Below are 13,738 nucleotides of genomic sequence, written 5' to 3' on the forward strand. Positions count from 1 at the left end.
ATAATGTAAATAATATTAATGTTTCAGTAATATTGTTAATAATATGAATATTTTAGTAATATTGTTAATAATATTAATGTTTCAGTAATATTGTTAATAATATTAATGTTTCAGTAATATTGTTAATAATATTAATGTTTCAGTAATATTGTTAATAATATTAATGTTTCAGTAATATGTCGAGTTGTTGACTGAACAAACATTTCTCACTATTTGTACAAACCAAACAATCGGTCGATTAATGCAGAAGAAAATCAGATTAATTCATAAAAATAATTATTAGTTAATATTCAAAATGAGCTCAACAAACAGTAAAACCTGCTTTTACATTAACGCACGTTAATAATTTAAATGATATAAAATATAACAGTCACAGCCTCGGACATTTTTATACTTTTAATACTTTCACTACATGATATATTTACATTGTTTCACAGCAGGAGTTTTATTGTAACAGAGTATTAGTACTTTGACTTTGATCATTGAGGATACTGACATGTTCTCGCATGAGGCTCGTGTGTTTTGGGGATTTACAGTTTAAAAAGATCAGATGCTCACATTTGTAAGATATGATCTGAAAATAAGCCTTTAAAGAATCTGTTGGTTTTGAGGTCGGAAAATGAGCCGGTGGGGAAAGGTTGTTCTGAGGTGTGTCAGGTGTAGGACAGAAAGGAGGGGACAGGGAAGGAGAGGAGGAAGGACAAAAGGCGACACACCCTCGGTGAGAGGAAACAGGTAGAGCCGGCTGCTCCGTCTCTGCACTTAGTTTGTGTGTGAAGGCAGCGAGAGGAAGGAGGACAGAAAACAAAAGCCATGGCTGTGAATAAATGCATCAAATACCTTCTCTTCTTCTTCAACCTTCTTTTCTGGGTGAGTCTCAAACACAAGATATTTCTTTCCCTCCTTTTAAAAGACGTGTTGCACAACTGTTAATATATAAATATTGATCACGTTCATCTTGTTCCCGAGAGCTCCTGCTGTCAGTCGCTCATTTGCTTTTATTACTTACATTCATTTAAAAGCTTGTTGGACAGTTTGTGTGTGAAGGCTGAGATGTCATTCAAATCCATCACAGAATATAGAAAAACGATGTTTTGGGCGTTTGACTGAATATTTGAACTTTTCTTTGTCTTCTATAAGTTTCTGTATTGGAGGATGTGTTTGAGGCAGGCCGGTGTTTCCCCATTTGCTCTTTTAGTTTTTATTTATGAAGCAGCTGTGAGCGTCTGTGAGCACCAGTCTCTCAACCGGTCCGTGGTGTCGAGCAGGTTTCTATTATCTCGCCTCTCCCTCCCCAAACAGTGGCTCAGTTTCAGGGCGTGGCTCTCCGCTCGGCCTCGCACCATCATGTCCGATCCTCAGCCCACGCCGTTGTTAAATGGCGGTAAATGTCGTAAACAAGTTGGACAACATCAACAAACATTGCTTCATATATCTGCATTTCTTCACATTCTCTGCTGGGAGTTCAAACCAAACGGTCCGTGTTGGTTAATCTGTAGCTCCGTCACGCTGGATTAAGTTCTTGCTCAACACAAACCTGCTGGTTGTAGGCCTCAGGCCTCAGGCTGGGTCCTCGCCACAGCGGCCAGAGGTTCGAGTCCGACCCCTGGCCATTTGCTGATTTAAAGCATAAATTAAATTAAGTAAATACAAAGCTAACAAACTACACCGAGGTCACATGACTTCACGTCACCATCGCTAAACTAACGGCGGCTAATGTTCGGCGTGATGACGTTTAATCTCATTTAGCCGCTTGTCGTAGAACAAAACCATAAAATCTCTTACATTAGTTTTAACAACAGAATTTATTTCAAGCATCGAACCAAAAACTAATCTTAAAATCATCGCGGGACAAATCATCGTCGTGATTTAGACGAATATTTGGGGACGTTTCTGCTTTGAGTCATACGTTCCTCTGCTGACGTCTTCGCTCAAATTAGGATTAATAACAAAAAGTCCAGCCTTCAAAACATCCTCCAGATTTGCTTCATCACATCCTTTTGGTTTTGTGTTTAAAATAAAGCTCCTGCTCTGTGTGCGTGTGTGTGTGTGTGTGTGTGTGGTGTGTGTGTGTGTGTGTGTGTGTGTGTGTGTGTGTGTGTGTGTGTGTGTGTGTGTGTGTGTGTGTGTGTGTGGTGTGTGTGTGTGTAAATCAGTGCTGCTGCCTGCGGAGGTTATTTCAGTGCTTCTCTCATGTTCCCAGAAATGATGTTAAATCCATGTTAACCTGATTGTAAGCACTCAGTGGACATGGTGGACATGGTGTGTTGGCCTAATGATGATGATGATGATGATGATGATGATGATGATGATGGTGATGATGATGATGGTGGAGCAGAGTCATTATTTGCTGTAAAGTTTGTAACTTGTGGTTCTGCAGCAGCTTTCTGTTGTTCTGCTGAGGGGAAACAACATGGACGCTCTGGAGAAAAGATCTGTTTAAGATCTGTTTAAGATCTGTTTAAGATCTGTTTAAGATCTGTTTAAGATCTGTTTAAGATCTGTTTAAGATCTGTTTAAGATCTGTTTAAGATCTGTTTAAGATCTGTTTAAGATCTGTTTCTCTCCTGAAGAACTGAAGAACTGAAGAACTGAAGAACTACCATTCAAAAGTTATGAATCAAATTATATTTTATTACAGAGATAAAAACTGAATAATTAGAAACCATTATAAACAGGAAACAGCAGCGCTTGTAGTCTTTGATGGAAGAGAAGTCTGTCTGCATCACTGTCTGTCTGTCTGTCTGTCTGCATCACTGTCTGTCTGTCTGCATCACTGTCTGTCTGTCTGTCTGTCTGCATGTCTGTCTGTCTGTCTGCATCACTGTCTGTCTGTCTTTCTGTCTGCATGTCTGTCTGTCTGTCTGTCTGTCTGCATCACTGTCTGTCTGTCTGTCTGTCTGCATCACTGTCTGTCTGTCTGCATCACTGTCTGTCTGTCTGTCTGTCTGCATGTCTGTCTGTCTGTCTGCATCACTGTCTGTCTGTCTTTCTGTCTGCATGTCTGTCTGTCTGTCTGTCTGTCTGCATCTCTGTCTGTCTGTCTGCATCACTGTCTGTCTGTCTGTCTGCATCACTGTCTGTCTGTCTGCATGTCTGTCTGCATGTCTGTCTGTCTGCATCACTGTCTGTCTGTCTGTCTGCATCACTGTCTGTCTGCATCACTGTCTGTCTGCATCACTGTCTGTCTGTCTGTCTGCATCACTGTCTGTCTGTCTGTCTGCATCACTGTCTGTCTGTCTGTCTGTCTGTCTGTCTGCATCTCTGTCTGTCTGTCTGCATCACTGTCTGTCTGTCTGTCTGCATCACTGTCTGTCTGTCTGCATGTCTGTCTGCATGTCTGTCTGTCTGCATCACTGTCTGTCTGTCTGCATCACTGTCTGTCTGTCTGTCTGTCTGCATCACTGTCTGTCTGTCTGTCTGCATGTCTGTCTGTCTGCATCACTGTCTGTCTGTCTGCATGTCTGCATGTCTGTCTGTCTGCATCACTGTCTGTCTGTCTGCATGTCTGTCTGTCTGCATCACTGTCTGTCTGTCTGTCTGCATCACTGTCTGTCTGCCTGTCTGTCTGCATGTCTGTCTGTCTGTCTGTCTGTCTGCATGTCTGTCTGTCTGCATCACTGTCTGTCTGTCTGTCTGCATCACTGTCTGTCTGCCTGTCTGTCTGCATGTCTGTCTGTCTGCCTGTCTGTCTGCATGTCTGTCTGTCTGTCTGTCTGTCTGCATGTCTGTCTGTCTGCAGCGCCTGACAGACAGCGCTAAATGTAATTAGTGGCAGAATGAATGTGTCTATCTTTGTTTTATTTGAACAGTATTTATATCGCACAACATTTCCACTACGTCCGATCCCTGTTTGTTTGTTTGTTTGTTTGTTTGCTTGTGGAACGCCTTGTGAGGCTGAGATGCATCTTCAACCCAGAAGAACGTGTTTGTCTTGACTTGAGGGCTGCGGCGGGGAAAGACCAAGAAACCATGAACGTGACAACACCAGCGTGTACTCATCACATCCATGTGCACTGGAGTCTGTAAAAGCTTTTCAGAAGTTTTAAAAGAGTTTGTACAACTTAGAGAATCGTCCGGATCCTCGTGTGTTCCAGTTCATCTCCGATCATCAGTTCACAACCTGCTGTAAACCTCTGGGTGTAACTTCATGTGTGTTGAGCCAGAGAGACCTCAGCACGCCCTGTGCGCTCATGACTGTACACACCTGCCTGCTATGGAATTGTGTGTGTGTGGTTATCGTGTAATGTCTCGTCCTGACAGATTTCCAAAGAATCCAGCAGATGAGTTTGTATCTCAGTTACACAATGTGCGTCTGACTGTCACTGTGGCGGAATGAAACGCCCCCTCTCTGGCTCAACGTACACAACGAGCACCTTGTAATTATTATAATTAAGAAAATACTCTGTGTACATGAAGACTTTATGTTCACGTTCAGTTCATTTATTTAAAACCAACACACGTTCTGCTGCTGCAGCGATGAAAGAACGATCTAATATACAAAACACAAACATAACACAAAGAAAGCCTTCATGCAGGAGAATAAAGTATGTTTTGAGTGGAACTTGAGGACGGGGGCTCTGAGGGACAGGACTGCGTGTTGCAGAAAACACGACAATGATGATGTTTTAACGAGTGACACGAGTTAGTGTGGAGCGAGAGAGAGACGTGCTGAGGTCCATTTTATTCATCTTCCCATAGAGCCGAGACTAAATGTGTCGCTTTGCGTAGCTTCATCCCGTTTTAGTGTTGAGGAACCGATGAACGCAGCTCTCGTCATATCGTCTCATTATTACACAAGGTGGTGCAAGAGAAACAAATCATTTAAGACACTAGAGCTGTAATCAACGCATCCTTTAATCCTGATTATCTGCAATCCCAATCAGATTTAATCTTCTATAACGAGATCCCAAACAACTGTAATCCTGATCAATTGTGTTGTAAAGTAAATAACTTAATCCTGAAAAATGTTCCTGAATGACTCATCAGTTATCGTTCCCTGTGATCTTGCTTCAAAGCCAAAGTGCCTCTGGTCCCACACAGGGTGTGTTTGTTTTGTGTGTGTGTGTGTGTGTGTGTGTGTGTGTGATCACTCCGACACTTCAGGATCTAACATCCTGTGATTGGAAGTAAAAATAGTAAAACCACACAGTAAAGTTCGGCTTTGTAAGTAAAAGTATAAAAATGTCCGAGGCTGTGACTGTTATATTTTATATCATTAAATTATTATTACTCGTGCAGTAATGTAAAAGCAGGATTTTACTCTTTGTTGAGCTCATTTTTAATATTAACTAATAATTATTGTTATTACTTTCTCTATTAATCCATTACTTTAACCATATTTATTTTTGATGGTTAAAGAATTTTTTTTAAAATTTATTTTAAATAGATATATTTATTTTAAATAGATTTATTTATTTTAAATAGATATATTTTACATCAATTAAACTAATTGCTTCAACTGTACTTGTATAAACTGTTGAATCATTTCATTTAAGACAAAACATCATAATTTATAAACTCTTTGTATGTTTTGTAATTACAATTGTCTTAAATTAAGTACTTTACTTGAGTAAATACACATCAGTACATTCCACATTTGACTCAACTTGTTTTGTTTTACTAGAAGTAGAAAGAAAAACAAGAGGTTTTTTAAATGCAGTGAAACCAGTTGGATCCTGAACTTTTGGAGCAGTTTAAAGTTTTTGTTATCCTCAAACTTCTTACTGTATGAGGGCCAACGTTTGCTCCGTCAGTGTTTCCACCAGCAGGCTTTGTGTTTGTCGTCCAAACACTCTGAAACTTTCTGTTCTACTGACACCAACAACTAAAAGTGGCGTTAATGTGCTCTGATGGTACTTTGTTGTTGCTCAAAGCCTCGATAATGGAGGGAAGTTAGTGGATAAGTAGAAGCTCCGTCTACTTGCTGTTGACACGAGCAAACATTAGTGTAATGCTTCCTGAAAATGAGCGTTAATGTAATTATTGAATAAGCTATTGATTGTTTTGCATCGCTTTAGGGAGGCCGATGTTGGTTGCTTTGTCCACCACAGTACTGAGCACTGATTGGGATTATTTGTTCAGTAAACTCACCGATTCTTCCCTGATAATGATACAATGTAAACAACATACATCCGGTTGAAATCAGCAAGAGAGCGAGTTAGCTGTTAGCTGTTAGCTGTTAGCTGTTAGCTGTTAGCTGTTAACTGTTAAGTATTAGCTGTTAACGGTTAGCTGTTAGCGGTTAGCTGTTAACTGTTAACTGTTAAGTATTAGCTGTTAACGGTTAACGGTTAGCTGTTAGCGGTTAACTGTTAGCGGTTAGCTGTTAGCAGCCGGTATCGGAGATGCTATTGCCTTTATTAAGGTGCATTCAAGCTCTATACAGTAAACGTGTGTATTATAACATTATACTGATGTGTTCAACTGTAATGTTGTAAAATATAGTTTTTGGTGAGAAACGTCTTGAAGTTTGAAGTCACAGAAATATTAAATAGATATTAAAGAGGGAAATATGAGCTGTGTCACTTCCTGACAAAAATCAGCATTCAAACGTAATAAAGGAGAGCATGTTGTAGTACATGGGATGTATTATTTTTTTCCTTGGTATTGGTATCGACTAAATCTCTAAATCTTGTTGACGTTAACACTCAGCTCAGGTTACTGCTGCTTAAATATAAAGCTTTAGTTTCACTGAAGGTCAGATGTGACTCAGTGGCTCCTGGACATGATGTTGTTTATTTATCCTCCCTGAATCAAGGTGTGTGTGTGTGTGTGTGTGTGAGGTCATGTCCTCTTTGCGTTTCCATTCATTCAGAAGTAAATGAGTCATCCAGCATTTTTCTCTTTAGTGTGTATTTATAGTATAAGATATCATTCAACATTGTAAAGTTAATGGAAAATATGGACATTAAATGAGATTAAATGAAAAAGTTAAGTTCAGGACGGCAACGAAGGATTTTTATTAGTTGTTTTGCTTATAAAATGTAGAAGAAAATACTTAAAATATCTGAATAAAAGCTGCATTTTAGGCACAAACAAAGTGGATCGTTTGACTTTAAACAAGATGTTTATTTAAATTAAAACAAGTGATTTCTTCTGTCTGAAGTTTTACATTTACTAAACCAGAAAATCCTCAACATGGAGAAGCTGGAACTCCAGATCGTTTGTCACTTATGGTGGAAAATTACTTAAATTATTAATCAAATATCAAAACACAAAGATGGTTCCAGCTCTAAATGTAATTTGTGCATAATTAGTATAATATGTGTATATATTAGGGCTGTGAAGCGATAAAAAAAAAAAAAAAAAAGAATCTAATTAATTACAAGCTTTGTGATTAATTAATCACAAAGGGGGGGGGAGTTGGAAGATGAGTGAATCAATGAGTAGGCATTATAAACTGGTCAACATGTCTTTTATGTCAATACCAATATCCAATATCTTGTTTGCCACAAGATAGCCTAACATCTTTCATTGTACAACAAACAATCTTTTGTACAACAAAATGAACAAAACCAAGCAAAAGTCTCCTCTGGCAACATAACAGTTTGATTTATCAACATGTAACTTAACGGACTCATCGGCCTCACAATACCTCTCACTTCTCCCTCAGCCAGTCGCTGAGACAGACTAGCTTGTTTACATTCTCAGATGTCAAGGCTGCTCTCTTCTTTTGTTACGCTATCCGTAAAACCTCCGTTAACCCCATGTCCTCTATCACCAAAATTGGCCTGCAGTCCATTGCAATCCATCTTGCGATTGAGTTGGTTAATCTGTCAGAGGTAGATTTACTGATTTTGCTTCTGAACGCCTGATCGAGAGCTTTGACAAGGCTGGTCGCTCACCTTGGTGCTAGCTAGCTCCGAGCTAGCTGCTAAGTGCTTTGCGTTAAGGTGATATTTCAGCTTGAAGTTCTCCGATGGTTGCTCTAAAAGCTTCTGGACACTCATCTCTCCCTGCAGCTGGATAACGCTGCCCTCTCCTGGTGCACGCTAGTATCAGCTCCCAGTCTGCTGCTTATATCTTCATGTTATGAGTAAAGTTGACGTTGTGGAGTTTGAATGCTGCAGGTTTCCTCCAGCTGTTGGCGCCTGAGTCTCCAAATAGACACTTTTGTATTTTGTCTTGTATTTACATTTCATCTCTTTCTACAGATTAGTGGCTGCATCATCCTCGGCGTCTCCATCTACCTGAAAGTCCACAAGGATGGAAACGAGGTGAGACTCACAGTTTACATCTTGTTGGTTGCTTCTTGAGTCGAGAACAACGAGGCTCATTAATATCTAGAGAAAGAGTAACAAAGGGGAACCGAAGACTTCAAATATTAGAGATTTTTATATATATATTTATATATATATAAATTAATATAAATTAATGAATATATATTAATAAAATAACAATATATACAAAAATAATATATATACAGTATATATAAAAAAAAATATATTATATATATATATATATATATATATATATATATATATATATATATATATATATAAGCAGGTAGTAAAAGAATATAACGGTACCTTTTTGAAAAAAATTCAGAGAAAAATAAAAATCATGAGTGACCTCATTAGAGCCGATAACACAACACAAATGTTATTATTAAAATGATCTTTCCAGTGTCAGATATTGATTAACGGTCTCCCTCCAGATCACCAATGAATCTCTTCCCGGCATCGACCTGATGATCGCCATCGGGGTGATCATCATGGTGCTGGGCTTCCTGGGCTGCTGCGGCGCCATCAGAGAGAACCGCTGCATGCTGCTGCTGGTGGGAACCGTCACATCATTCTTTATTTATTTTACTTATTTCACAGAAAGAAACAAATGTTCTATGACTCTTTTTAAAAACTATACTATGAATTATTTCAAAGTACAATACTGTGGTGCTCTACTGGTTTAGTGGTTGGGCTTCCCACTGGATCCCTGTGAGGTTGGTGGTTCAATACCCTGGTATTGACTGCCACCATTGTTCCCCTCACAAAGACTTTCTTATGAATCTTTTTCAAAAACTATACTATGACTTTTCTTCGACACATGACTCTATGACTCTTTTATGACTTTTTAAAATACTGTGGTGGTGTTGTACTGGTTTAGTGGTTAGGCTTCTGTTATATATATATTATTATATATATATATATATATATATATATATATATTATTCCTAATAACACCACGAAGTCAGGATCCAAATCAAATAAAAGGGTTTAATTCTTGCAAGAAGGATCCGAGTTTTATTCATACAAAGGATGATCAAACTCATGCACATACAGGTTGTAAGTTCTGCTGTGTTGCTCAGGGAAGCAACTGTCTCAGCCCTAGTATTTATATGCATATTCAAAGGATCAGCTATTAGACGTGCTAATTTATTAGACTGAGGACTGTTCTTAGAAAGAGCAGTTCACCTCCTGTCCCCTGCTGTGCTTTACAATCAGCATTTCCCTATCAGCTTCCCACTGGATCCCTTTGAGGTTGGTGATTCAATACCACTATAAGACTTTTTAATGACACACTATACTATGACTCTTTTTCGACATACGATACAATGACTTTTTATGACTTTTCTTCGACATGCTATAACTATAACATTATTATACTATACCTTTTTTTAATTTAAACAAAGTTAGTATGCCATAAATATGTCTGGAGTTGGAAAATAAATAAAAGTCTATCATTTCGTCAAAGTTTCACCTGTAAACATTAATGCTTGGAAACCCAGTTTTGTATTTAGAGATCATTTCAGTAAACATTGTTATTTTAACCCTGCTTTCTTTCCCTCCTCCGTTCCCTCAGTTCTTCATCAGCCTCCTCCTCATTTTCATCCTTCTGCTAGCGGCAGGCATTCTGGGAGCCGTGGAAGAGAAGAAGGTAAAACAGGAAGCGATGATGTTCTCACAATCACCTGCAGTGTTGTAAGTTTGTTGGGAAGATACGACTTTATATATATTTCTTTTGTGCAGGTGAAGGAATGGATGAAGGAGCGTCTGGCGAAGTTCACCCCGCTGTCTTCACAACCAGAAAATGTGAAGGATGACCTGGAGAAACTGCAGCGGGAGGTAAAACACACAATAACCATATCATGTCTCTCAAAGTCGGAGTCCTCACAAAGATATCAGTACAAGAACACACACACACAGTTTGTCAGAAAGAAGAAGAATTATTTATGAAAACCACAGTTCCTACATTGACTATTTACAACTTCCCTCTCAGATTTGATGCCAACTGATTCTCAAAGACCAGAAAACAACAATTCTTTACTTGTTTCCATAATGTAGTTCACATTGATTTTACATACATTTGAAAAAACTTTAAATAAGATGAACTGAATGTGGGCTGATTTTTAATACCTGCTTTGTGGATGGAGACCCACTAGAGGGTGCACATGCACCAGACGGCCATTAAGTTAGACAATTGCACATTTGAACCTTCCACTGTTTTATTTTCTCAGACAAACATAAAAAAACACAAATATGAGATCAGGATGTCTTTTTCAAGAGAGACCAATGTACTAAGAAAAGTGTGATTGCAAATACATCAGGACATCAAAATAGTTCATTTTTGTTACAGCTCTAAAATGAATCAAAGCTCCCGTGTGGCAGTAGTTTGGTTTTAACCAGCTCTGGATAAAGTTCAAAAGAAATTTAGAAGTAATTAGTGAACAGTTAAATGTCATCGTGTTGTATTTTGCAGCTGAAGTGTTGTGGTCTCATTAACGGACCGTCAGACTGGAAAGTAGTTCCCGACTCCTGCCGCTGCAACGCCACCGACACAAACTGCAAGCCCACTGGTTATTACTCCGAGGTGAGACCACAGCTCCACAAAATGTTTTTGAATATTTTACATCACCACTGAAGAGTCACTTTTGGTATCAGTTGGTAAAACACATGATGTCCTGGTCTCCTCCTGCAGCCCTGCTCGGACAAAATCATCAGTCTGATGGAGAAACACATGGAGGTGGTGCTGGGAATCGCCTTTGCCATCGCCATCCTGCTGGTGAGTACACGCTCTTTAACCTTCACCAGAAACGGCTGCTAAACAAATCTTTGAGCCACAATCATTGCACATTTTAACATACACAAAGCAAAACATCTCTTTCTAAGAGACGTTTAAAAAGTATATGTGGTAAATAACTAAAATTATGGACGAGGTAATATACCATAAAACATTTTTACTTAAGCACTTGTACTTTACTTTTATGTTCCACTATATTTATCTGATAGCTTTAATTAAAGCTAATACACGAGGAGCTGCAACATTAAAGTGACGTGCACATAATGCTTTACTATTTATAATCCAGTAATATAATTAAAGATAATATTTCTACACTGTGGCATTGTTATTTAAGTGTTACTTTAGTAAAACATTGGAGAAGAAATGGAGGCAGATAATTGATTACAGAAAACAAGGGGGCCCAGGATCAAACCCTGGAGTACAACACAATGAATATTTACTCTTTCTGAACAGAACCCCCCAAGATACACAACGTAAGACCCCAGTGTAGAAATGTGCCACGTTCCTAGCAAATAAATAGTGTTTTAATAACAGATGTGACGATCACACAATTAAATTCTTATTTTTTCTTTTAAGTATAATGTTTCTTCTCTTCCTGCAGATTTTCGGCATGGTCTTCGCCATGATTCTCTACTGCCAGATCGGCAAGAAGGAGGTCATCACCTCCACTGCCTGAACACCCGGCCAATCAGTAGTGTCTAAATGACCCATGTGACCTCAGTGCTACTTTAACTTAACCTGTGCTGTTACTGTGGAGGAACACGTTGACATTTTGGTTGAAATTTCAAGGCATTATTACCAACGATTAGATTTCTGGTTTGTGAAAATATGTTAAATTAACCAATAAGATTACAGGATAAATGTATTTCTAAATAATTGAATGAATATCGGCGTGTTCCTGTTCACACTGTGGCCTCAAGGAACAACATATAGGAAAATGATTGTAAAACATTGTGTTGCATGGAAGCCTATTACTGCCAAACTAATCAAAAGCAAGTTATGTATGAGACAAATATAAATGATTTATACACTTTCATTATGACCTTTTCTCATGTACTCATGAACGTAGAGTTTTAGCCAACGTTGTGTTAATGTAGTCGTCGTTTTTTGCTCTTTCCTGTATGTAAACATGAAATGTGCTTAAAGTCAAACGTATTATTAGAATGAAGAACTGAATCAATGTTTGGTTTGGGAATGGGCTTCCATAAAAGTGCTGTTCTAATAGACCTTCATTACCTTTACAAGCTATAATAACAAGATGACAGTTATTACAATAAGCCTTGAATTTAATATCTTACCCCACACTGTTAAATTAATAATTAACCTTTGATTGTTTATTATAAATAGTAAAATGTTAATGGTTTGATCTTGTGGAGAAACATTTATTTTTGTTGGCACTGGTTGAAAGCTGTAAAGATGTTTGTATTTTTTTGTCGCCTAACTTTAGTTTTAGTTTAGTTTTAGTTTTAAGTGTCATAATATAGAAGATAAATAAAAAATAAAATAAAACTAGAATAAAACTTCTCGAGTGTTTTGCATCATTAGGAACATTTAAATAGTGCATTATTTTTATATGACAAACTATACTATGACTTTAATATATATATATATTTAATATATAATATATATATAAAATATATTATATATAAAATATATATATATATATATATAATATATTATATGTATTATATATATATATATATATATATATATATATATATATAAATTATATATATTATAAATATATTAAATATATTATATATATATATGTATTATAAATATATTATATATAATACATATATATGTTCCCTCATCCTTGTGGAGGTTGGGGGCATTGAACCTGAGTGGGCGATGTTCAAAACCTCTATTGCTGAAGCTGCGGTGATGAGCTGGTGCCTCAAGGGGCGGTAACCCTCGAACACCGTGGTGGACCCCGGTGGTCAGGGAAGCCGTCCGACTGAAGAAGGAGTCCTCCCGGGTTATGTTACCCGGGAGGACTCCGGAAACAGTTGCAGGGTATCGACGGACTCGAAGGGCGGCAGCCTCTGCTGTGTCAGAGGCAAAGCAGTGGGTGTGGGAGAATTACAGGGGTATCACACTTCTCAGCCTCCCTGGTAAAGTCTACTCCAAGGTACTGGAAAGGAGGGTTCGGCCGGTAGTCGAACCTCTGATTGAAGAGGAACAATGCGGTCCTGGTGGTGGGAAAACGGACCAACTCTTCACTCTCGCAAGGATCCTGGAGAGGGCCTGGGAGTACGCCCATCCGATCTACATGTGTTTCGTGGATCTGGAGAAGGCGTATGACTGGGTCCCTGTGGGAGGTGCTGCGGGAGTATGGGATGAGGGGGTCACTTCTGAGGGCCATCCAATCCCTGTACACCCAAAGCGAGAGTTGTGTCTGGATACTCGGCAGTAAGTCATACTCCTTCCCAGTGAATGTTGGCCTCCGCCAGGGCTGCGCTTTATCACCAATCCTGTTCGTGATTTTCATGGACAGGATATCGAGGCGTAGTCGTGGAGGAGAGGGGTTGCAGTTCGGTGACCTGAGGATCTCATCGCTGCTCTTTGCAGATGATGTGGTCCTTATGGCATCATCGGTCTGTGACCTTCAACAGTCACTGGATCGGTTCGCAGCCGAGTGTGCAGCGGTTGGGATGAGGATCAGCACCTCCAAATCTGAGGCCATGGCTCTCAGCAGGAAACCGGTGGATTGTCTACT

The 13,738-nt window shown here is 38.8% G+C and overlaps 1 protein-coding gene across 1 annotated transcript; it reads left to right on the plus strand.

Annotated features, from left to right (window-relative positions):
- The first annotated feature begins 778 nt into the window (after nucleotides 1-778).
- On the plus strand, nucleotides 779-12,521 carry LOC115006012 (tetraspanin-8). Its single transcript, XM_029428015.1, has 8 exons — nucleotides 779-870; nucleotides 8,157-8,219; nucleotides 8,660-8,779; nucleotides 9,802-9,876; nucleotides 9,969-10,064; nucleotides 10,699-10,809; nucleotides 10,918-11,001; nucleotides 11,621-12,521. Exons 1-8 carry the CDS (start codon nucleotides 814-816, stop codon nucleotides 11,693-11,695), a joined length of 681 nt encoding a protein of 226 aa, XP_029283875.1. The 5' UTR covers nucleotides 779-813; the 3' UTR covers nucleotides 11,696-12,521.
- The last annotated feature ends 1,217 nt before the right edge of the window (nucleotides 12,522-13,738 follow it).

The sequence above is a fragment of the Cottoperca gobio genome, unplaced genomic scaffold (assembly GCF_900634415.1).
Source record: "Cottoperca gobio unplaced genomic scaffold, fCotGob3.1 fCotGob3_42arrow_ctg1, whole genome shotgun sequence".
In the NCBI taxonomy this organism is placed as follows: domain Eukaryota; kingdom Metazoa; phylum Chordata; class Actinopteri; order Perciformes; family Bovichtidae; genus Cottoperca; species Cottoperca gobio.